Source organism: Parasteatoda tepidariorum, chromosome 9 (assembly GCF_982258835.1).
Source record: "Parasteatoda tepidariorum strain Cologne lab strain chromosome 9, Ptep-v5.0, whole genome shotgun sequence".
Classification (NCBI taxonomy): Eukaryota; Metazoa; Arthropoda; class Arachnida; order Araneae; family Theridiidae; genus Parasteatoda; species Parasteatoda tepidariorum.
Window position 1 is genome coordinate 64,682,225 of NC_141763.1, and position 26,244 is coordinate 64,708,468.

Sequence of the window (26,244 nt, forward strand, 5' to 3'; positions counted from 1 at the left end):
TTAAGAAATATGCAATACCCGTAACGGGATAGTGAAAACATCATAAACAACTAAAAAACCCGTAACGGGATATAAGGAAACTCAAATTCCACAATAAAACTAATCTAAAAAGAATCAACAACTCTGTCGTTCTAAATATTGACTTCTAATTTTCGTCTGCTTTTATTTTAAGTTTATCTCTTTATGCGTTTACTTTATTTTAATTATGATTTTGCAAACCCATTATTTCTTTAATATTTTTAGACTTTACAATCGTCTGCTTTTATAAATTCTTTAATATTTTTAAACTTTACACCTCCAAGCCGAATTAAAACAAAATATCGTAACAGATCGATTGGTAAGCATTTGAGCAAACCTAATGAGAATAGCTAATGAAAAAGTAGATACAGAACATTTTCCATATGATAATGCAGCAAAAATATTCAATGGTTTAGAAATCAGAAGATGTTAAAAATTTATTATAATTAAAGAAATATTTTTTTTAAAAGTCTATTCGGGTTTTTTTAATTTTTAGAAATCTCACTTAACTTTTTGAAATCTCACCCTGTTTTTGAGAAAGGGTGAGAAATTCTCTCCCATTTTTTTTTCTGTAATGAAAACACTGAACATAGTCTATTTTAGTTTCCGTTGAGAATTTAGTTAGGGTTCAATGATGTTCGATTGTTTTTACATAAGCTTTAATATCTTCTCCAGAGACTTTGAATTGAATATCTTCTTTACTTGTAGCTCTGTAAATTGCATTACATGGAGCTCTGATGTTGGTGTTTGTTTTTATTATTATGGAGGCTATTTTTTCTTTTACTGAATTTGTGGGTTTAGGTCACCTACCCTTTTGGCTTCTCTTATAGCTTTCGTCCGGTGCTCCAGATATTTATTCTGGGCAATGGTGCTTTTACATACCTGCCAACTTTTACGCATTTGGCGTAAAATTTTATTTCTATCTTTAAAGTGGTAGTAAACTGTATGCTTTTATTATATTTATAAACTTAATTTTTAATCTTTTTGACCACCACTATTTTTAATATAATTAAGCATATATATCAATATGCAATACTGTCTTGGAAGTTTGTATAAGCTTTTCCAAAATACAGTTTATATTTCTGCCTAAAATTGTTATTTAAATAACATTTTACTACCACTGGGGAAAAATCATCCTCGAAAAGTTGGCAGGTATGCCTTTATGATTACCACTATCAGATAGTTCGCTGCTAGGTTCTCTCTCTTAAATAATGGAATTGTTGAATTTTTTGCCGCGGTATCTTTTTCCTTGACATTTTTGATTTTGTTTTTTTGACTTTACCCGTCTGTTAAGTATTTAGGCGATTTAACGGATATCCTGTTACATTTTCCTCGCTCTTTCGCGAGATTTAGCATTGCTACACGAAGACTGTGATGTCTAGAAAGTTAGGGTCGGTTGTTTCGGAGTTACTTTAATATTGAGAGCTTTTAATGGCATTTTCGATGAAACTCATGTTACCCCCGCTATGGGCAAGTCCTTCATTACAAGAGTCTTAAGTATCATACTCGAAAGAATTATCTAAACTGACATAATCATTAGTTACATTCGTTATAACATTGTTGTCATTATTAATGTGTAACTTTGCATAAAAGGGATGTTTACTATTAGAAACGGTGTCAAAGTTTTTAATACACCAATAGAAAAATTTTGACTTACTGTCTAAATAGATTATTTTAGCATTCCCTTTTGCAAGTCGAGTCGTGATTGCTAGCGCCTCAATATCATCAAAACCGCTGTTTTCCCGGTCATTCTGGAACTTCATCAGCTTTTCGAAGTATTGTAATTGCCAGTTCCGATTTAGACTCATGAATATAGTGAAACTTCTTTCAAAACATTGATATCCATCTTCGTTGCGTCACATACATCTAGGGGGGTCCACAATAGTCGAATTTCAATGGGTATGTCATCATATACCCACTTTGGTTCACTATTCGCATCCATGTTGAAATTGACATTTTCTTATTTGAAGTATAATTGATGGCACTAAAAAGGGCCTTTTTTTTTTAAAGTAGAGGTTGTGAGAACGTTTCTCGCTGTGCAAAAGTCATTAAATATGTTAAAGCAGTATTCCTGGTGGGTATAAGTCGCCACTGCCTAAATTCATAAAATAAAAACACTGTTTATCACGAAAATAACAATTGCATGAAACGTCCACTTCTTTGTTTACACTAGTTTAAGTTACAATACACACTGTAATTCAATGCAAAATTATCTGTTTTATTATAAATAACTAGTGGGCTGCGTTCCCTTCTCGCTAACGCTTGCCAACCCCCGAAAATTGCCACGCAATCTTATATGGTTTGCTTCGCAAACCATCTCGCTTCGCTCGTTACTAACTTAGGCACTTGCAAATGTACAAAATTCTAAAAATTCAAAACAATCATTCAAATCCATATAAAAACTTTTTTTTTTAATTACATCTTTTTAGTAATAAATAAATTTGAATTCAAATAAATGACATGTAATTCGTTAAACTTATTAGAAATGTTCTATAGTATAATTCGTGATATAAATCAAATATCGTCAAATAAATTCGTAAAATATAAATTCGTGAAAAAAAGCGCTTTCGACAAAATACTAAAATAGAGATCTATCGACAAAGACTACTCGCTTCTGCCTAGCTTAATAGTATGAGATTGCCGCAGCTGATGCTCTCTGGTTATTTTAGTTTCCGTTTTTAAAAGCGCTATATGTTGAGCCAGCTCAGCTAGATTTGGAATGTGACAATTTTAGCGGCAATCATTGGTCGATTTTCTAGCGTTGCCATTCGGGGAGTTGTAATGAGGCTTTTTTTGTCGCCGTGTAAGAGAAATAGTAACGTAAACAAAACAAAGCAAACGTTGCCACCGGCAGAAAAGAAATACAGCCAAAATTTGGGAGCCACGTAAGAGAATTATATATATTAGATAATCGTACTCACAGTTCAAATAATATAATCCTTAAAAAATAGCTAGACCGAGAATCCAGGCGGGAATGATTGAAATGCTTTCCGATGCTCTAGGACAGTGGTTCCCAACCTTTTGTGGACCATCGCTCCCCTCTTGGGGTTGGCTGACACATATCGCCCCTTTCTCTTTTTGCTCAAAAAACCATTCATTGTTGTTTGTGAGCAACCAAACACTGAAAATATGCTAAGTTATTTAATTTTAATTTAAATTGTAATGCAAATAAGGAGGCACACTTATCCTGTCATTTTTATTAATTAAAAAAAAATTGTGCATCTTTTTTTTTTCAAAAAGAAATGATATTTAAAAGGGAATAATCAAAACAAAAGTAAATTTTTTTTAAATTCATATTTTAATGTAATCAAGAGAAAGTTAAAACGTTAACAACTAAAATTTGAGAAAAAAAAGAGTGAGAAAGTACATTTTCACCACTTCAATGACTGCCCTGTGCTTGGTGTATTTCAAGTTAAAGCTTGAATGTCATGTTTTATGCTCGTCAGATTTAAACGAGGGTCTCCTTTGAAGCAAATGTCCATCCTATCTCTTTGCTTTGTGAGCAGCTGGAAGACAGAACTAAATCCTCTCTCCACTAAATATGTTGATGGGAACGAGATGAGAAGTGGCTCAGTTTGTTTCCACAATTGTGGTTAAGTGTCCATAAGCTTTATCCAAACTAACTCGTAACCGTATTTTTTGAAGACGACTTTAGCCTCACAGTCATACTTCAAAACTGAAAACTCAGTCTACAAAGAGGAAGTGAGCTTATCCACAACTTCAAAAGAGAAAGGATCGAAAATTCAATCCGGAATTTCTAATTTCATCAAATCTTTAAATCTTGATTCCATAACTGATCAAGGTAATCAGTAAAAATTAAGATTTTATTTTCGAGAATCTCGATATCTGCCATTGAACACTTTTTAAGAGTTGGAAATTGCATTAGCTCTTTGCGATCAATGTTTGACTTGTAGATATCAAACTTGGCGATGAATGAAGATATGATTCCCTTAACCTTGATAATGTTCATTTTATTTCCTTGAAGTTTTACGTTGATTTCCTTCATTTTTTTCAAAACTATCAGTGAGGTACGCAGTTTCCAACTTGCGTTGCTTCAAACTCTCACTTAAAACAGGATCAGTGGTGTCGAGAAACTCAGTAACCGAATCCAGCAATTCGAAGAAACTGCTCAGTTTCCTTTTGAAAGCCATCTCACAGCTGTATGTAGGAGCAGGAATTCGAAATCTTCATCATTTTCATGGCAAAGTTCTCGGAACAAACAGTTATTAGGAGAATTAGCTTTTATTTTACTGATGCCAGAAATAACCAATTTTTCGCAGCCAAAAGTTGACGATGAATGACATAATGAATGGTGAGATAACTTCCGGTACTTCTTTTTTAAGGTGACCCAGAAATCCAGTATGACAACCAGACATGGTTGGAGCACCATCTGGTTGCACAAGCACTTACATTTGTGAGGGGAATTTTGTTTTCCTCAAAATAATCTTTGACCAATTTAAAAATCGACGATCCTTTTATATCTGTGTTCAAAGTTCTTGTAAACAACATTTCCTCATTAATCTCCTTACTCTCATTTATGAATCTCACGTAAGCTAAAACAGCTTTGTTATCTATCACAGTTGATTCATCAATCTACAACGCAAATTTACCTTCTTTCAAAAATTTGAGTTTTGATTCAACGTCGGCGGCCATCTCGTCAATACGCCTGGAAACAGTATTATTGCTCAGAGGAACAGAGTGGCTTATCAAATTTCCGCCTACGATACCAAACGTATGACGAAAACGATCCTGCACTTGATTTTTTTTTTAAATTTTTAACTATCATAATTCTTTGTCTACGCCAGATCCATAAGTTTCATACATATTTTCAATTTCAATCTCAAATAGCTTTTGTTATTAATATTATTAGCAATTTTTATCTTTTGAATACTCGTCGCCCCCCTAAGGATTATCGCCCCCTTGAGAAGCTCTATCGCCCCCAGGTTGGAAACCACTGCTCTAGCAGGGCTAAAGATAATAGAAGAGCTGGTTCACTCCTTTGAAGTAGCTTTCGCCGCGCCAATCCTCCGATTTTCTCTAGTGACGTCACTTTGGCGCAAATCTCGCACTTTTACTTCAAGAACGGAGCGTTTGGCCTTACTAGCTCTAACTAATACAACTCCAATTCAAAATATTAGAATAATGATAAATAAAGCACATAGTGGTTTCAGATATGCATTTATTTTGGTAAAAATGAATACCTGAGAATTTTGAAGTGTGTTATCACATTCTACATGTTTTGTAGATGAACATAACATAAATAAATTATTATGATATTGCAAAAGTTTTTACAATAAAATGTTTCTAAAAATTCAAAAAATTGGAATAATTTTCACAGTGGTTCAAAAAATTAGAATAACATGAACAAAAATAGCATAATTCATTTAAATGAAATCTGCATGAATAGTTAATACTTAGTGGCATCTCCCTTAGCTTTAATAACGTCACGCAAATGATTTTGCATACGATGCACTACTTTTTTGCAGTCATCTTTGCTGATAGTTGCCGAAACGGATTTCACACTTTCTATGAGTTCATTTTTGTCCTTTGGAGCTAAATCCTGAAGGCGTTTCTCCATTAAACTCCATATATTCTCGATGGGGTTCAAATCGGGTGAATTGGCCGGCCAAGGAAGTAATTTGATTTTATTGTTAGTAAGCCAAGTAGTGGTGGCGTTTGACGTGTGGCAAGATGCAGAGTCTTGTTGGAAGATAAAGTCATCTTCAAATAGATCTTCCGATGACGGAATCCCCTGAGGGGGTTTACCTTCTTTAGGTAAATACAGGGAGTCACGCCCCGGGGTACCCTAGTGATCTATCCTCCCTTCCCTTTCCTCTCCCTTTCCTCCTACTTTCTCCTTTCTCTTCCCCCTTGTCGTGGTTGCCGAATTTACTGGTAAGGGCTCTTTGTCTGTGTTCGATTACCACCCTGTTGTGTCGAACCTAGATGGGAAGAGACCACCCGCGTGTTCGCCGTGCGTGGAGACCCGTGTCCCTGGAAAAGGGGATCCTGGCAGTTGAGGGGCATCCTGGTACCCTAATACACTGCTTTGGCCCGTGCTTCAGGTAAACGGAAGGTGCATGTTGACCTGAATGCATCAATCGGCTAGTTATAAATGTCATCTGTTGGCTAGGGTCAAGCCCGGGGTCACCTACTGGGCACCTCGTTAAGCGTGGAGGCTGCCTCAGGGGTGACTCACGGACGTATAACTATCGGTCAGCATTGGTGTTGAGTAACGGGTTGGTGACAACATCAACTTGTTGTTTGCATCCCCTAAGTTGGACTCCGTGGTGGGTGGTGCCGCTGATAGTTGAAATAATTAATATTTTCTATGGCTGAAAATAATAGTAAGGTGTTCAGTTCCGCACACCACAGCAAAAACAGCGGAGCAACCCTCTCACCATTTGATAACGCTCGATATTATATCATAAAACTTGAGAATCCTGAGGTACCAAACACTTCATTTTTAAAAGTGTCACCTTTTTTAATTCACAAAGCCCTCATGTCCGCATTAGGAGAGGTAGCTTCTGTGAAAAAGTTACGATCCGGTGACCTTTTAATTCAAATTTCAAACGGAAAACAAGCAACTTTTCTAAAAACGTGCACAACCATGAGCTCATTTGAAGTCAATATTACACCCCATAAATCACTGAACACGTGCCGCGGTGTTATATCTGAATACGAATTTATTAATGACTCAGAGGAAATGATAACTGAAAATTTACAAGATCAGAATGTTATTGCTGCCCGTAGAATAAGAATTCGAAGGGACGGTAAACTTATCCCTACGAAACATCTAATTCTCACGTTCAGCACTCCAAACTTGCCATCTTCCATCAAAATGGCTTATCACAACTGTCCAGTTCGACCTTACATACCAAACCCTTTGAGGTGCTTCCAATGCCAAAGGTTTGGGCATTCCAAAACATCTTGTCACGGTCGACCTGTGTGTGCTCGTTGTTCAAGTACTGACCATGAGGACGACACCTGCGAGTTGCCACCCCTATGCATTAACTGCAACGGGGCTCATCCTGCGTACTCCAGGAGTTGTCCAAAATGGACCCAGGAAAAGGAGATACAATCTGTAAAAGTTTCTCAAAACCTAAGTTTTGATGAAGCTCGCAGAATAGTCACTGCCCGTACTCCACGTCCGGGCATATCCTATTCCGCGGCAGCTAAGAAATCCCTGCGTACAGTCAGCACGCAAACAGATAGTCCACAGCAAACCAACAAGAAACCACTGTTTAATTTTATTGCACCTACCACTCGATCCATATCCATATCTCCTCCTCCACAGAAAGCACCTAAAACAACTTTGTCTGAAAGATCTCGGCCTGCTTATAAGCAGTGTTCGAACTTAAAACTACCCCCTAGTCAAAAACCAGGAATTTCTCGCAAGAAAAAAGACTCTAAATTTAATCAATACTCAAAAAAACCTACTACCAACAATCTTGAACCCATGGAAGATGAAATAAGTTTGCATCCATCGGATGATGAGTCACTATTCGATGACGCTCCAACTGTTATAACAACAACATCTAAAACATAATGTCAATTTCATTTATATTATGGAATTGTCGCAGTACACGCAATAAGATGTCTGACATCAGAAACATCATTTGTAAATATCATCCTACATGTATTATGCTTCAAGAAACTCATTTATCTCCAACTCACAATTTTAACATTCGAAATTATGCTTGTCATCGAAACGATTTCGTTGATGGTAATCGACCGGCCGGTGGCGTTGCAATTCTTACCTCCACATGTTTCCCTTCATCTCGCTTTTCACTGTCAACTTCATTACAGGCTATTGCTGTACAAGTTCACCTAAATATTTGAATTACATTCTGCTCAGTTTATTTACCACCACATACTTCCATTGCTCAAAGCGATTTAAATTCACTACTTCATCAACTGCCCATTCCATTCATTTTGGTTGGGGATTTTAATGGTCATAGTGAGCTATGGGGTAGTTCTGACTCTAATGCTCGAGGGCGACAAATAGAAAGACTTATCCTAGACTATAATCTATGTTTGCTGAACCAGGGCGAAGACACGTATTTTCATGAACCCACACGGACCTTTCATTGCATTGATTTGGCCTTCTGTTCACCTACACTATTACCTTTCTCCCAATTTACCGTCGACGAAGATCTTTATAACAGCGATCATTTCCCAATCATAATTTCGTATTCATCTAGTGTTCCTATCACTACCAGACCCCCAGTTTTTATCTATCATCGTGCGGACTGGATTCTATTCTCGCAACTTGCTGACATTACTGAAGATATGGTGAAGGACAACAGTATTGACACTGCGGTTGAAAAAGTAACTTCGGTGATTATGCATGCTGCCGAATCCAGCATACCAAAAACTACTGCATCTCTCCCTCGTCATCGTAAGCCGTGGTGGAATGCTGAATGCGCAGCTGCTCATAAAAAGCAGAAACGTTTGTGGAGCATATTCCGTCGTTCTCCTACCACTGCTAACCTCTTAGCTTTCAAACATGCCAAAGCCATCGCACGTAAAGTGAGGCGCAAAAGTCAGAAAGACTCCTGGCGCCGTTATGTCTCTTCTATTACAGCTACGACCTCTCCCAGACAAGTCTGGTCGAGAGTCAAACGAGCTAATGGTATTTACCGTGAATTTCATCTTCCGGTATTTGAGAAAAACGGTACCATATATTCGTCCCCTACTGACATTTGTAATATCCTTGGCGAGGCATTTGCAACGGTTTCTAGACTTGATAGCTATAGTTTAGTGTTCCAAAGCTACAAGCAAAATGCTGAACGGACGACTATTAACTTTCATACGAGCCGCAACTTTCATTATAACTGCGATTTTAACTTTACAGAATTGAAGAGAGCACTGTTTCGAGCTAATAACACAAGTCCCGGTCCTGATGGTATCACATATCACATGCTCCGCCACTTAGATCGGACGTCTTTGTCAAATGTCCTTATACTATTTAATAGAATATGGACTGAACAAGCGTACCCTTCTGGTTGGCGTGAAGCAATTGTGATACCTATATTAAAACCAGGAAAAGATGCTAAAGATCCAATCAATTATCGACCTATTGCGTTAACCAGCTGTCTTGGTAAAACGTTTGAGCGAATGGCTCACTCACGACTTGTGTACTATATCGAAAAGAATCACGTTATTCCAGATTTTCAGAGTGGTTTCGTAAGGGACGATCCACAATCGATAACATTGTAGAACTGGAAACGCGAATCCGTAATGCGTTTGTTCGGCGAAATCATCTTGTCTCTGTCTTCTTCGATATTGAGAAAGCTTATGACCGAACTTGGCGTTATGGAATTCTCAAAGCTCTATTTGAAATGGGTCTCCGAGGTCATTTGCCGATTTTCATCAGAAACTTTTTACTGAAGCGCTATTTTTGCGTTAAGATTGGATCCAACTTTTCTCAACGATATATCCAGACTGAAGGTGTCCCCCAAGGCAGTGTTTTGAGTGTCATTTTGTTCATCATTCATATTTCACAAGTTTTACGTGTACTGCCACCTGCTGTCTCTGGCTCTCTTTATGTCGATGATCTGCACATCTCGTGTTCAGGATCGGACATGAGAGTCATCGAGCGGCAAATGCAGATAGCAGTGAACAAGATTTTAGACTGGTGCGACCACAATGGTCACACCCTTTCACCTTCTAAAAGTTCATGCATTCATTTTTGTCGTAAACGCACCCTTCATAATGATCCCGATATCACCATTCGTAACATTGCTATACCTGTTGTGCCACACACAAAGTTTTTAGGTGTCATTTTCGATAGCAAATTGACTTTCATCCCTCATATCATACAATTGCGAAAACGATGTGAGCAGAAATTAAATATGCTGCGTGTGCTGTCAAATACGTTTTGGGGAGCGGATCGCATAGCCCTACTGCGCATTTATCAAGCGCTGATTTTATCGCGGCTTGATTATGCATGTGCAGTTTACGGCTCGGCTACAGCTTCTAACCTACGTTACTTAGATACGGTACATCATGCTGCCTTGCGTATTTGTTCTGGAGCATTTCGAACATCCCCAGTTAAAAGTTTATATGTCATTTGTCATCAATTTCCATTAGATTTAAATCGCATGCAACTATCTCTGATATACTATTATCGTATCATATCATGTAAATCACATCCTCTGCGCCGTGATGTGATATCATCAGATTTAGAGCGATTGTACGTAAATAGACCTTCACACATTCGTCCATTTTACTTGCGCACTCGCTCACTCATACAGACCTTTGATATCTGCGATCTACCATCTCAGTCAGTTGATCACTTTCTCATACCGCCATGGGTCATCTCACCATATCAATTTATTGCTCCATTTATGTCGTACAATAAAACCAGTGTTGCACCTTGCATTTTCCAACAACTCTTCATTGAACATCGTAACGAATATTCTGACTACATACCAATTTTTACAGACGGATCAAAATCTGTTGGATACGTTGGCTGTGGTGTCGTCATTGCTGATGAAACCTATAGCTATAAAATCCCAGATATTTGCTCAGTCTTCACTGCTGAAGCCTTTGCTATCCTTTTGGCACTGAGACTGATTTCCACGCGCTCTGCACGGAGGTATTGTATTTACTCCGATAGTATGAGCGTTTTGAGCCAGTTGGATAACATTCGCAGTGAAAATCATCCAATTTTAGATCTTATTATTCATTTGCTATGTAGTCTCCACAGAAATGGGTTTCATGTAATGTTTTGTTGGGTGCCGAGTCACGTTGGCATACCAGGAAACGACCTGGCCGATTCTTGTGCAGGTTCTGCCACTGATCTCTTTCCATTATCTGTGCCTTTTACGGATGTTAAACTGCATGTTCGAAAATTTATAATATCTTTATGGCAGCAAAGGTGGGATCTCCAAACTCTCAATAAGCTACATAGTGTTAAAACCAATTTGGACCATTTGCCTGTTCTGCACCTGCGTAGTTCAGACGTTAAACTCACTCGACTACGAATCGGTCACACCCGGTTAACACATCTTCATTTGCTGTTCGGAGAACCTCCCCCTGAATGCAGTACTTGTAACGTCCCTCTCACAATTCATCATATTTTAATAACGTGTCCATGTTTTAATCAACACCGTTTAAAGTTATTTGGTAGTTCCATTTTATGCATTCAAGATTTGTTGGATGACATTCACCATCCTAACATTTTTGCATTTTTGCGTGTCGTTGGCATTTTTAACAGCATATAAAAGTCTTAACATATCAACTGTTTTATACCCTCTTGTAAATATCTTACCACCTTTGTACATTTTACCCACTTCGAGCGATTTATACTATGTTCATACTTTTTATCTGATTTTATTCATACCTTTTATCTGATTTTAATTAAATTATCTTGTCTTAATCACCCACTAGTACTATTTTATCAATTATAATTGTGTTACAATTAAATTTTGTATGTACTTAGGTTTTTAAATGAATTTACCGTATTGTTTGGCGCAGCATGTCCTCATCTGGACCTTGCGCCACTAAACCCTACATTCAATTCAATTCCGATGACGGAATCATAAAATGTTCAAGTACCTCCTTGTATACTTCAGAATTTACCCTTCCTTTCAAAATGCATAGCTTTCCTAAGCCCTCAGCACCCATACACCCCCAAATCATTACAGAAGTGCTAAACTTCACTGAGCGTTTCAAGCAATCTGTGGTAAAAGCTTCTTGCTTGCAACGCCAAACACGGACACCCTGATGACCGTGGGAAACGCAAAACATCGATTCATCGATAAAAAGTACGTTATTCCAGTCCTGAATACCCCATTGCAATCTGTCTTTGCACCACCTCACTCTGGCTCGTTCTTGCTTGCGTGTAAGTAGCGGCTTTTTCTTGGGCACACGTGATTGAAAATCAAGTTCATGGAGTCGTCGTAGTGTGGTAGATGTTGAGGCATCCACTCCTTGTTCTCTCCACTTTCTACTTATGAATCTCAAGCTCTTGAAGCGATTTTTAGTGACGACACGTTTCAGCATTCTGTCTTGTCTCAGTGTGGTTATTCGTTTACGAGCACTATTTGAGCGATTATTTTTAAAACTTTGATTTGTAGAATAATCTTTTAAAATTTTACTTACAGTTCCTTGAGAGCAATTCACGTTTTTGGCAATCATTTGTTGACTAATTCCCTCATTGCGTAGAGTCACAATCGCTGTCTTGGTAGTGTCCGGTATGTCTTTCATTCGACCCATTTTAACTCCCTACTAACCAAACGAGCCTTTATACGCGTACTAGCTCTACAGTGGCGCAACTTATGCAAATTTTATGATTAACGTTGACCAATCACGCAATTTTACAGATATTCTAATATTTTGAATCGCCTCTGGAAATATTTTAATATTTTGAAAAATTTCAATATTTTTTTATAAAATCTCTAATACTTCTTTAGGCGCGTGTGAACAATAATATCATACGTCAACTAATTGTGGACGGTTAATAATTTTTCCGTTCGCCACCGTTGTTTATTTTTAAAGATATCACGCATTTTATAAGGTAATACAATGCCTTTTTTGGTTATTCTAATATTTTGAATTGGAGTTGTATTGGAGCATTTCTTTTTACGAGATATTCTAAGACATTTGTTATTTTCTATAATGACTTTCCTCAGTTTTTTCAGTGAATTTACAAGAATTTAAAATATCGAAAATTTCGAAATGCCAGTTTGCGCGATTGCAACTTGAAAAAATTTTGATAGAAAAACAAAGGGAAAAAATATAATTTTCCGCGTTTTCCCTAAAGTAAATGAACAACTATGCAAAGAATGGATTTCGAAATGACACAGTTAATTTAAAACAGCAATACGTTTATTCTGTCGTTAAGAACTTTTATAAAAATTCATTATCTAAATAGAAACCGTCTCGTTACTTCAAAAAGAAAGGCAGGTGAAAAAAATTAAAAAATGGATAAAGTCAAAGAAAATTAAAATGTAAATAAAAAGTATAAATAAACTATATAGTATATAGTTGGAATTCTCCTAATTTCATAACATATTTTTAATGTAGTTATTCTAAATATTTATGATTTTTTTTAAAAATTATGTTCTCTTAAATATCTATGAATTATATCATCGTAAATTTAAATATCTATAAACAATTGTAAAATTTCTAATGTCATTATGAACCTAAATTATTATTTTGTTTCAGTAATTAGCGTTTAAGGTTGATGTTTCCTAATGATTAAGTATGAACAAATTGCTATTAGCGGCATATTTTAAAATCAGGGATTCTAAATTTAACTCAACTTATTGTTATAAAAGAATATGTAGATAAAAAAAGAGTTGATATTATCATTTCCTTTTTCTTAATAATTAAAGTTAAAACTGAACTTTTAATAATATGGCCAAGAAAGTTTTTTTGAACTATGTTTATGAACGGAAATAATGTGTTAATTACGTAAAGTTTGAAAGCTAATAACCAGAAAAAGTCTAACTTATTTTTACAAAGAGAAAGATGTAAAGTTATCATAATATCTTTGCTTGCGATCGCCGAGATCTGTAGACACAGTGACGTCATGAGGAGGGAAATCGTTGCTTCAGCTCTAAGAGCGGAGTGAACTAGCCCTTCTATTCTCTTTAGCCTGCTGCTCTAGGACATCCTTTATATACAGTCCACTGTAAAGTGCTGCCACCTGCCTTCTGTGATTGGTTATTTCACGTTGACGTCGAAAGTAGGTGGTGGTCACATTAATGTGACTGGACTGTGTAATATACTATTATAATGCTTGATATAATAAATAATCTATATTTATATAATATATCGTCTAATTTAACCAATTGAAACACTAACGTAAACAAGTGCAAGCTGGATTCAGTCACATAAAAACAATAAAGCTGTATAATATCACCTGATAATTAAGATTCTACATAGAATCTTACAGTACGTCCAATAATTTGTCCAGGGACTGTACATGGATGACTCGTGGGTGTGATATGAATATGCTTGCTTCAACCAACACTCTAGAAGTCAATAATGAGATGTCTATATCTTGTAATATTGGTCCTAGAATGACTTTCAATAATGGACAAATGTCATTTTTTATTTAGGACCCTTATATTTTTATAATAATGGGGGAAAATTAGAGTGTCTAGATTTTTCAATATTGGTCCTAGAATGACTTTCAGCAATGTACCAATTTCTATGTAGAATCTTGATAGAAATGAATATATTGAAAGCCATTCTAGGACCAATATTAAAAAAATCTAGACATCCCAATATTTGTCCCTCGGTGCATGTTCTTATAGAACCTTTAGCTAATTTTGAGCCCAACTAGGGCCAATGTAAACTTGTTGCTAGGATATTTAAATTGTTTAAAATAAGTGCGTATCGGTATTTATGCCATTTATATTATAAACAGAATTGTCTGATGTAGGATAAGAAAATTGAGAACAAAAACAATGATTAATCAACAGAAAAAATATTCTATTATTATCTGTTTTCCTTTATCTGTTTGAATCAAGATTAAAACGAAATAATATTTACATTTCGAAACTATTATGTTTTAATTTTTAAAAAAATTTGCTTGACATTATTATTGTTTTATTTTACTTAGCACTGTGCGTTACTGTGTGAATGTTATTTTGTTTTTCGGAAAGAATAATTTTGAAACATGCTACCATCAAACAGGAAGGTACTTTGATTGCTTCGTTACTTTGTGAATGTTATTTTGTTTTTCGAAAAGAATAATTTTGAAACATGCTACCATCAAACAGGAAGGTACTGTAAATTTAATGCTGTTCAAACTATTAAACAAATTTAATAATAAAGTTTTCACTTTTGAATATAAATTTTTGAAAAGAATAACTTGATTTAGCGATATGCTACCATTTAGAAAATTTTTGGTTTATTACCAATTCAGGTTAAGCAAATTCAAATGTAATATTATCCAGTTTTCATTCTATTAATTTACCCATGCTTTATTTAAGTAGTTAATAACACAAATTTATAGTATTTTGCATTTTTTCTGTTTTTAAAACGTTTGTTTTGGACCAAGTGCAATTAAACTCCAGTTCAATTATTAGCAAAATTGTTTGACACTTGGGATTTTTTGTTCTATTGGCCAAGAGTGCCAGAACTACTACTCTCTTCTCGTTACCCACGTCACACAACCACAAACCCGTTTATAGGGCGGGTCACAATCACACACAAAGGAGAAAGGATCATCCATGCCCTGAGCGGGATTCGAACCCGCAACAATCGGCTCCGTAGTCAGGGACGCTAACCACTCGGCCACCTGGTCGGTAAAGAAATGTATGTAACTTTTAAAATTAATATGTTATTTTTGAGTTGTATTTTTTTGATCAGTTTAATAAAAATTCCCTCTAATTGAATAGTACTATTTTTGGTAGACGGAAAAAAAGGTCCCGGTAAAAACGGTCCCTGGAAAAAAAGGTACGGAAAAAAGGGTCCCTGGAAAAAAAAGGTCCCGGGAAAAAAGGTCCCGGTAAAAAAGGTACCTCCATAGGGAAAATCTGTAGGGATATTTCTCCTTTCGCTCTCTGGGCAGCATGAATGCTTCTCGCTGTTTCAATGAATATTCTTTTTATCTAGAATAATTCAGATTAAATCATTGAGGTAAGGAGAAGGGTAAGGGTTGCATTACGCTTTTTTTTTAAATTTTATTTCATTTATTTATTCTTCTTTGATTATTTTTTAAAGCGGGAAGATACTATTTAAATTTTTCAATAATGTTTTACGTTTTTTTTTGTAATTTTTTTAAGTGAAGAATGTGTTATTTTCTATTTTTAATTATATTTTGTGAAGAAGTTGCTAATGTGAGGCTTAAAGTAGCCAATCGGGGAAGTTGGGATGATTTATGTGTTGGATGTTTATTCGTGATTGGAGGTGAAAGTATTGGTCTTTTTTAATTAGTTAAAAACGCACGACACGAGAAAAAAAAAACATGCAGGGAACAGCAAAAAGCGCTTCAATCTAATCTTCTCATTTCAAATATTTTCCCCTACAGAATTTTCCCTACACAGGTACCTTTTTACCGGGACCTTTTTTTCCGTACCTTTTTTTCCAGGTACCTTTTTTTCCGGGACCTTTTTTCCGTACCTTTTTTTCCGGTACCTTTTTTTCCTAGAACCCTATTTTTAAACTCCATATAAATAAAATGCCCTAAAATAAAAAACATTTTAACATTTGAAAACAGGCAGACTTAAAAGTTCAAAAAGTTATTGTCAAAATTTTCTGAAAAGATCTTGTAGAAAAATATTAATGCGTAACTAGTGAACTTTTTTGAAGTTTTCTACTTTTTTTAATTTTGTGTCAGAATAGTTTTTCTCTCCCCCCCACCCCAAGGTAACTCAGTGAACTGGACCTGAAAATTAAATTTTCTGTTAGTAACCAGTGGCGGTTGAATCGATTATTGTGGGTTAATGTTAAGGGAAGATATAGGGCTATGTTGTTATACAGAATATTGATTTCGAATTTCCGCATTTTAACGCTATTCAACACACTATTATATATATACATGTATAGTAACATATAGGGCCACATTGTGGGGCCCTAATAAGTCTATAATTATTTCCTCTGGTAGGGTACACTAGTACTCGGTAATATAATACTTGGTTCAGTTTGAATATTATGGGTCAATGTTAAGGGGAGATATAGGGCTATGTTGTAATACAGAATATTATAATATGCGAATTTTCATACAAAATGTACCATATCTGAAACAGGATTGCTACACAGTTTCGTTGTCAGTTGAGCATTCAACGATAATTGCTAAAAATATCAAAAGTCAAATTATTTTTAGTAATTAGAGTTTTTGGTTATTTCAAGTTATTTAAGTTATTTCAAGTAGTATTTGGTAATGCTTGTAATTTGTACCGCTTTTTTCTGTATCCTACAGTACTGATAAAACAATAGTAGTTAAAAAATTTATAAATACACGTGCGGCAGAAAAAAATTCCTATCTTTTAAATTTTTTTCTTCGTTATCTGTAATTTGTTCCAGTGTGATGCTGATTTTTCATATTTTGATTTTATTAAATAGACCTGAATGTGACTAATTGTTAGAAGATTATTCACTTTTTGCCTTATTTTCATTGTTATCAAATTGATTATTATTATATATTCGAAAAATAAAACGTTTACTTCTCGAATTTATATCTATCTTAACAAAGAATGTTTTATTATCACTATTTAATCTAGAGTAATCTATTTGTTTTTTTAATTTTTTATTATCTGTTACTATCTGCCGTTTGTGAAACTGTATTATATTTATGAAAGTCGTGTTTGTTTGATTCTTATGTAGCAATAATATGATTTTTTAGTTTTACATTGAATAGAATTTCGCGACTTTTTGACCATTCACAGACAATTAAATTAATTTACAAATGACATTAAATCAGTCATGCACATTTTTTCTAGCATCTCATGAAAATACACGGGCAAAGAAAACTCCATAGTATTAGTTTCTGACCCAATTTTCTATTGTAAGAATTCTTACTACCAGCCAAGCACCGTTATCGCCAAGGCTAATAAGGGCTCTTCATTTTTCTTTAACATCTGAAAATGTTTTTTTTCCCGCTCCCCATCTTTTTTTCCTGAAGACTTTGACTGTAACTTGTCATATTAAGACTGAAATGTCCAACATTTTGAAACTCATTTATATCTTTATTAATACCTTTGGAACATGCATTCACACCGATGAGGATAAAGTCATGCCCTATTTAACTTCATTTTACAGTACTTACTATTTAACTTGATTTACAGCAAAGATAAAGTTTACTGGCATTGCGAAATCTACGTTCAAACATCTTTGAAATAACAATTAGTAAAACTTGTTCTTTAATTAGTACATTTACAATGTACTCAATTATATCTTTACTGATTAATAATTTTTGAACATGTATTTACACCAATGAGAAGGTTATGACAGTCTTTAACTTCATTTTGAATTGCAGTTGAAATAACGTTTGCAAAAAAATTAATATAGTGAGCAGATAGGTGAAAATACAGGAAGTGGACAAAATAATGAAAACACTTCTATACTATCATTTTTCCATATTTCTCTAGAAATACTTAATCATGTTGAAACTTCAGAAGTGTTTACATTATGCAATTTTTCATATTTATCAATTATTTTTTAAGGGTTTGGAGGACCGACAGTAAATTAAAAACTGAAAATGGAGTTTTTGAACAATAAAAAATAGCATAATTATTCTTAATATTTTTATTGCTTTTCCCCAGTATGTTAAAAAATAATTAAGAAATATTTGAAGTGTTTTATTTAATCCTTAAATATGCAGAATCTGAGGATTTCAAAAGCCAAAAAAATGTAGCAAAATATTTGTAACTTCTAACAACTATTTTGGTTGTTATATGCAATAATTGCTCCAAATTTCGTAAGTCTAGCTGAAATATTTATGGAGATATGGCATTTTTCTTTTAAAAAAAACTAATTTTTTTTGTCTTACGTTTTTTGTTTTAAAAATGTTCAATGAAATCAAACGAAATTTTTTCAGCAATTTAAAATTAATTTCAAAATTATTACTTTAAAGCTTGAATAAAAGTTGTTAAAAATTTAGATAAGAGTATTTAAAGTTGTTCTTTTATACCAGTGCATGCGCGGAATTTTTTTTTTCTTTCCAGAATTTTGTAGTGAATCGTTCACAGACTTTTATTTCCCTATAGAACAGGCAGTTTAGGCTTCGCTATTTCACTTTAAAAATTGGTAGCAGACAAGACAGCATGAAATGATTTTCACCTTTCGAAAATCCAAAAATCCTCAAAAGTATTTTTTCATTACAGATTAGTTTTGTCAATGATTATACCCACGTACTAAATTATGAAAGCAATATTAAAAAGTGGTTATCTGAGTAATTTTAAAAATCCTCAGAAACAAACCTAACAAGATCGGATATTTCTCTTTGACAGCACAAATAATTAATTTGTACCAAAGAAATTTTTAAAGAAAGCAAAAACATCTCTAGATTTAATGTATAATATATTTTTTGAAATAAGGGTTTTAAGGTAAGATACAGATAGCAAATTGGTAAGATATTAAAAAAAATATGATTTTGTTATTTTGAACGGCCAATTTTCTAGGATTAATATTTAGCATTTCATATAAAAAGAAGCGTTAGATAAATCCTTATAATATAATACATAATAACTCTTAATCGTACATGTTTTTGGAAAACACAAACATCTAAGCCAACGTGCAATTAAATTCCAAAATAAATAGCCCTTTTTTTCAGATATCAAAAGTTCCTTAAACATTTTACACTTCCACGGTATTGTTTCCTGATGGGTAATATTCACGAGTTTTCGGAGTACTACGCAGAAAGTGGAAAACAATACTACGCAGAAACATCTTATCACCTACATTAAAATTCTTTTTTCTTTGTATCAACAATTTTTTTTTTGTATCCTTTGAATAATTTGTAAATGTAAATTATCAATACATTGCCCCATGCCCTTGTTTTTCATTCGATTTCTTAGTAACGCGGTATTTTTGAGACAGTGAACATGACATATTTTAAAAGTTTAGTAAATTATTTGAATATATTGTTACGATACTCAAAAATATATCCTGCAAATTAATGCAGAAATTATTTACTCTTTTTTTTCCAGTATCAACTTTTAGTCTTGCGTATGACATCGTTTCCACTTCTTCTTTTTGTACTTGCTTTCGATCTAATAAGTGTCCTATGGAAAAAGTTCAGTCTTGAAAAGACACCCAAGAAATCTATACCAACTCTAAAATGTTCAAGTGTGTTATTTTTCTACGTTGTATTAGCAAGTGGAATCAGAAGACTTCATTATGGTTACAATTATCTCTTATGCAGTAAGTGTAATTTCAGTTTTTGTTTTTTAAAAATATTAATTTTATGTTTCTTTACAATTATAAGCTTCCCTTATACATAGGATTGATTCGATGTGGGGGAAAAGTTCCTTTTGTTTAGGGATGCCAACTGTTCGGTTTCGTCAACGATTTTATGGAATGGTTATAGTGTAGAGAAAGTAAAACTTGTATAATTTTTTTTATTTCACCAATACTTTAAAACGATGACCGCGAAACGAGTGGAGCAAAGTGACTTGTTTTATGTATATTTAAATAATCTTAATGTAGTACTGGGCAATTTAAAGTCGAATTTACGAACCATGGAATCAACATAAATTTTTCTACCTCTCGAAAAACTATATCTACTAAGCAGCGCAATTTCTGTTTATTGTGCGGGTATAACCTATTTTACGTATTACTAGTAACATTTCTTATACAGACTAACTAAAGATTCTCGCGTAAATTCAAAAGTTAAATAGCAATTTATTCCTTAACCATAAGATTAAAAGGAACGCAAGCTGACCAAAATAGTTCAGAAAGGCTGATTCAAAGGAAATTCGCCGTAAATTACAAAACTAAATATAAAGATGAAATACTTTGATATATTATTGGTCACACAATCGAAATACACCCTTCATGATTTGTGCTTGGAAAGGATAACGAAGTGCACTCGATGATTGTTGTTTCGGACTACACGTCGTGCGCTAAGTATGCGGAAATTACTTTTTAAAAAACATTCTTCAAGAATTAAGATTTGAGCATAGACCATTTAATGAAATCTTAATTTATTTTTAGATGGCAATAGTGTCCTCACAATTTAAACAAACATATCGCTGGTTCAAAACTAAAACGACACATCTGCAAACGTATTATGCCAGCAGATGTGTCGATTTAGTTTTGAAGCAGCGATATATGCTGTGCACTCTTACACAGTTTAACAGAAATATCACTTGGGTGTTTTTTAGCCATTAGCCAAGGTAAAGCTACAAACTAAGGCAAACAGCGTTAGAGAGCACAAAAATATTTATAAAATACAGACAGCTGTTTCGGTTGCTCAAAGGGCAACCTTCATCAGTGCAACAGAAAGAAATTAGACTAGACTAGATATAGAGTAGTTCGAAGTGGCTGCCCGCAAAGCGGGCTTCTGACTTCTTCATCTAATAATGTTTGCCCTTGGGCGGCTTTAGGCTAGGGAGGAGAGAATGGAGTACGGGGGAAGTCCCCTGAGTCAAAAAAATTTAAAGGTGATGAGATTTATATGTGTACAATATTAAGTACAGATCTGATAGATTAATATTAATAACAATATATTTACATTATTTACAATTAGTAATTTAAAGATAGTGAGGTCAATATATGTACAATGTTAAGTACAGTACTGATAGTATAATATTAATTACAATATATTTACATTATCAGGGATGAGATTTTTCCGCTTTTTTCACTTTTATCTCTTAAATTTCAGCTTTTTTATCAAAAATTCAGATTTTCTAAAAATTTCATTTTTTTTTATAAGTATTCCGCTTTTTCAGAAAATTCACCGATTTTCAAAGAGAAACAGAAAATTCAAACTACATAGCTACCAATCCTTTCTCATTTTTACTTATTTTAACTATTTTCTCCCCTTTTACCCGCAGCAGATAAGATTTTCCGAATTTTTTACCCGCCCTCCAGATAGATCCGATTTTTGTAGTTCAAACGACGCTGCTTCTGACAAGCCTTTTAGAGGTCCCAAGCCTGGAATCTGCTAATATATCAATTTTTATTCACACGATTTTAATATCAGACATAGCTTTTCATATTTGCGTGTTGCGATTCTTATTCACACGATTTGAATATTGTGCGTTGCGATTCTAATTTACGAGATTTTATAAATCCGATATTGTGATTCGTATTTACGTTTTTTTAAAAACCTATGTAGCGATTCGTATTCACGCAAGTTTAAAATTCAATTTGTTGATTTGCTCATGCGGTTTATAATATTAAACATTGATTTTCGTATTTATACGTGATTTTAAAATAAGGCATTGGGATTCGCATTCACGCATTCTAAAAGTTATGCATCATAGTTCTTATTTATGCAATCTAAAAATTACGCATCATGATTCGTATTTACGCTATCTAAAAATTATGAATCGTGATTTGTATTTACGCGTTTTAAAAATTCTACATCCCAGTTTGTATTTTCTCATTTTCAAAATCGTATATCTAGTTTCATATTCATGTGATTTCAAAATCCATAATTGTTATTCATATTCACGCAATTTTAAGATCAACTATCGCGATTCTTGTAAGAAGTAAATTTTTTTTAATTAGTTACTATAAAGGTGACTGTTTTTCTAATGACGATTATTAGTATATGTAAGTGTTACAACATCAGAGAAACTGGAAGGGAATATATTCAAAACTTACATTCTGTGCTTGCAAAGAAGAAAAAATAGGATTTGTCACAAGATGTTTGAAGATGAACTAAATATAGCAAACATAAAAGATATAGCAAACAAAAGCTTTAACTTAAAAAGGGATTGAATTTTAAAAAAATTTTGGGGGAAAAAGAGTTAATTAACTCATCATCAAAATTTTATTTATAATTGCTGTTATTTGTGCTATAAAATGCAAAATTCTTATCAAATAAAAAACAATTATCTAAACAGTTGCTGATTGTCATGTAATTTTTCAAACTAAAATAGCAATTTTTGTATGTTAAGGAGTTACTATATATTTCTACTTCACTGTTATTGATATGTTTCAGAGGGCTGTAGTTAGATTAGACTATAATATGAACATAATGATTCGGTCCATTGTTAAAGTATTTTTTTTCCAATATAATTTAAAAAGTAATATTACTGATATATTTGCTGTAAATCACATAACAGTATTTATTAAAAGAAATGAAATATTAATGTATATTCTCAGTAGTTTTAATTTGCTGAACCAGGTAGTTTTTTAAGTAGTAATTGTCTCTTATGTGAACTGAGGAAAAATATAATTTCTAGCTTTATTTTTTCAATTGGTAATTTTTTTTTCTCACTAAATGTTAAGTATCAATGTAATTGTTTTTATAATAATAGATTAGTACACAATTGTATGTCAACACATTATTTATTACCTTAAACTATCTGGAATTTATTATTAAAGGGTTGCGCTTGCGCAAAATTTACTATCGTGGAAATTCAGCTTTTTTGCGTTTTGGCTAATCTCATCCCTGCATTATTTACATACAGTGTATCTCGGTTAAAACGACGACCCGGTCGTCCCGGTGCTCGACCGCTCTTGCTGGGTTGCTCATCGTACTATAGTAATAGACCTACAGCTTGCCCGGATGGGACCCTACAGGGTTGCTCCTTCACCGGGTTCGCTGTAGGCCTAGAGTCATGACTGTGTGTATGTTAAATGTTTGTGATCTTAAAGTACTTGGATAGGATCCCGTCTAAGAGTAGGAAATTAGTAATGGGGTTATGGCTTTTAGCGTCTTGTAATAGCTCTTTGTTGAAGATTTCGTTAAAATCTGCAGTCGTACTGTTCATTGCTGAGCTAAAGAAGCCGGCTTTTAGTTTGGTTGTAAATTCATTTATCGTATCTAGCTCTTAGTCTTTTCTTAGTGCTTTATTAGAGATATACCACGGTGCACCCGTGATCCTTCTAATGAATTTGTTTTTGATGACCTCTAATTTGTTTATTTGCATTTTATCGAGGCAGTTCTAGGCTACAGAAAGAAATGAGAGAAAACAGGGTAAATATAGAGAAAGATGACGTGACAAGAGGATTTAGAGTAACGGCCAATAGGAGGGAAGGGTGAATGGATGACGACGAATAGGAAGCAAGGAACAAAAAGGTGGTTAGTTAGGTTTAATCGTGGATTTCCAAACAGGAGAAAGATAAGGAACGCTGGATAGGTCATTGACCAACAGTTTGGAATTTTTGAAAATATGATAATACTCGTAAAAATCTAAATTAAAAATTGAAGAACAATTTTGAATGACTTTAGAAGAAGAAAAATTATTGGCCAAACCAAGCGTGCCTTAAAGTGCCGTGTCAAGGAACATGAAGCTTATGTCAAAAAACAAGAATTTTAACGCTCACCTATTGCCCAGCATTGTTGGGACTCTAATCATAATTTTTGCATGCCACGTATAATTGCCCGTGTTAAAAACATGATGTGCTCAAATCTAAGCCACAAACAGACATTGTTTTGCCTTGTCATTGCAAATGCCAATCTGACGGGGAACTGAATGCGTTTAAATTGAATTGACACATCTGTGTGCATAATAGGGATTCGTGGAAGTAATATACTTTCACCCCGGAATTTGTCATCTAAAATAATGACTTCGATTAATTTTTTAACGACTAATCGCGTGCCGTTGCACAGAGTTCAAATTACGAAGCAAAATAACCGGAGATCCAACTTTGAGTACTAAATTATGCGGTGGTATGTCTGGTAAATCTAATGAGTTTAAAAACTCTGTTGAAAAATTTGCAGCTTCAATGTGTTCGCAAACGGCATCAACAGATTTATATGTCACCAAGTTACCTGGCAATAACTGCTGTATCTTCAGATTCAATTCGTTGACGTCCACATTTTTTGCTGCTAAGATCGCCCTTTCTGCCAGCCACTCATGATGAATGTATTGCCTGTGTACATCGGGAAATATTAGGTTAATGAGAACATCTTGTGAATCAATGATTGTGCAGAAATCGTCCGGTAATTTTATGCATCCAGTCTCATCCTTAGTAACTTTTCCATCACCGATATCTAACAATTGTTTTGAGAATGTTTCAGCAGATGAATCTTGAAGCATTTGGACGCGCATATTTACTTATAGTTGAACTTTTTCAACATTATGCCACAGTGGAGATGATTTCAAGCAAGCATTGATCTCATCAGTGTACGTTGAACGCGGAATGACGGGAAGTGTTTGTCTGAAATCACCTGAAAGGAGTAACAGAGTGCTGCCAATGTCCTGTTCAACGCCTCAAGCGAATGTTTGTGTGCCATAGTGCATTCATTCCAGATGATAATTTTACAGTGTTTCAACACTGTGGCCATAGACGATTGCTTTTTTTATGTTGCACACTGCATCTGAGTTGTCCAACTCGATGTCATTATTTTATCGTATTTCAGCGAGAATTAGCGAAATAATAAATGTTTTGCCAGTTCTGCCTGGTGCATTAAAAAAAAATCCACCTTGTCCTGCCGAAACTGCGAGCATAATGCAGTCATAAATGTTCCTTTGTTCCTCATTCATTAGTGGAACATTGCGAGTAACAATCGCTGCCATTTCGATTGTATTGAAGTTCACGATATATATAAAATATACGTTAAATCTGTCCAAAAAATGAAAAAAAATTAGTTATAAACCTATTCTCAGACCTACTGAATATACATATAAAATTTCATCAAAATCGGTCGAGCCGTTTAGGAGGAGTTTAACCACTAAAACTGTGACAAGAGATTTTTATATATATAGACATATATTATACTATATATATATATATATATATATATCTATATATATATATATATATATATATATATATATATATATATATATATATATATATATATATACATAAATAAAATACTTCTATGTTAGGCGCGGTATAGGCTTTTTGGCTCTTGCGACAAAAACTTATAATTACTAACTACAATACACGAAGAGATCGGGAAGTTTCCATTGAAATAGTTCTAAAGAGTTCAATATTGTGTGATACATCAATGCAATTAATATAATTTTTCCTTTATTTTGCTTTTATAAACTCAATTTTAATGTTATTTATGCTATTTAAAAATTGCATTTCATCATTAAATATTTCCTTTTTTTTTCAGTGGCACTCAATCTTGGATATGGATTTTGCGTCTTATTTGAAAAAGAGCGGATTTTTAAAGGGTTTATTTCTATGAAAACTATTGTGGTTTTCTTCAAACCTGAAACTGTCGAGGTTTGCCATTAGATATTTTTAATACTTACTTAAGATTTTTAACTAATTTATATATGGGTTCTAGAGTTAAAAACAAATAAAAATGCAACACAACGAAATTCGTTGTGTGTGCCATTAAAGCTCACCTTCAATTCAGTTCGAGGGTAGACTATATTTAAGGGTGCCCCTTGAGTCTCGCCAAGCTGGGTGATGTTGAAAACCAATCGTGATTCTGATTGGTTTAGATTTTAACGTTGTTTTTAAATGTAATTTCAGAGATCCGTTAGTTCTACTTTGGATACCGGCTGGTAAGCTTACTTTTGCTTCTTGTACTAAAAATGAATACAGTAAATAAGATAAATCTTAAGTTTCTGTACGATTTGAATAACAATGGAAGAAAGCAGTGATTGACTGGTTTATGAAAGAAGGTTTAATTAGTAATAGATATAAATTTCCTGTTTGTGGGAAAGATATGTCTCTGGT

General features: G+C 34.0%; 2 protein-coding genes across 2 annotated transcripts in view; both read left to right on the forward strand.

The window, feature by feature from the left end:
- Positions 1-6,349: 6,349 nt before the first annotated feature.
- Positions 6,350-7,567, forward strand: LOC139424795 (uncharacterized). The gene has a single exon (XM_071186977.2). It carries the CDS (start codon positions 6,350-6,352, stop codon positions 7,565-7,567), a length of 1,218 nt encoding a protein of 405 aa, XP_071043078.2.
- A 6,993-nt stretch (positions 7,568-14,560) lies between these two features.
- LOC122272449 (cytochrome P450 4V2) overlaps positions 14,561-26,244 on the forward strand; it is a 46,642-nt gene continuing 34,958 nt past the window's right edge. The window contains exons 1-3 of the mRNA XM_087152026.1: positions 14,561-14,763; positions 19,632-19,845; positions 25,670-25,782. Coding sequence (XP_087008152.1) covers positions 14,743-14,763; positions 19,632-19,845; positions 25,670-25,782 — 348 coding nt within the window. The 5' untranslated portion in view covers positions 14,561-14,742. The remainder of the gene's footprint in view (positions 14,764-19,631; positions 19,846-25,669; positions 25,783-26,244) is intronic.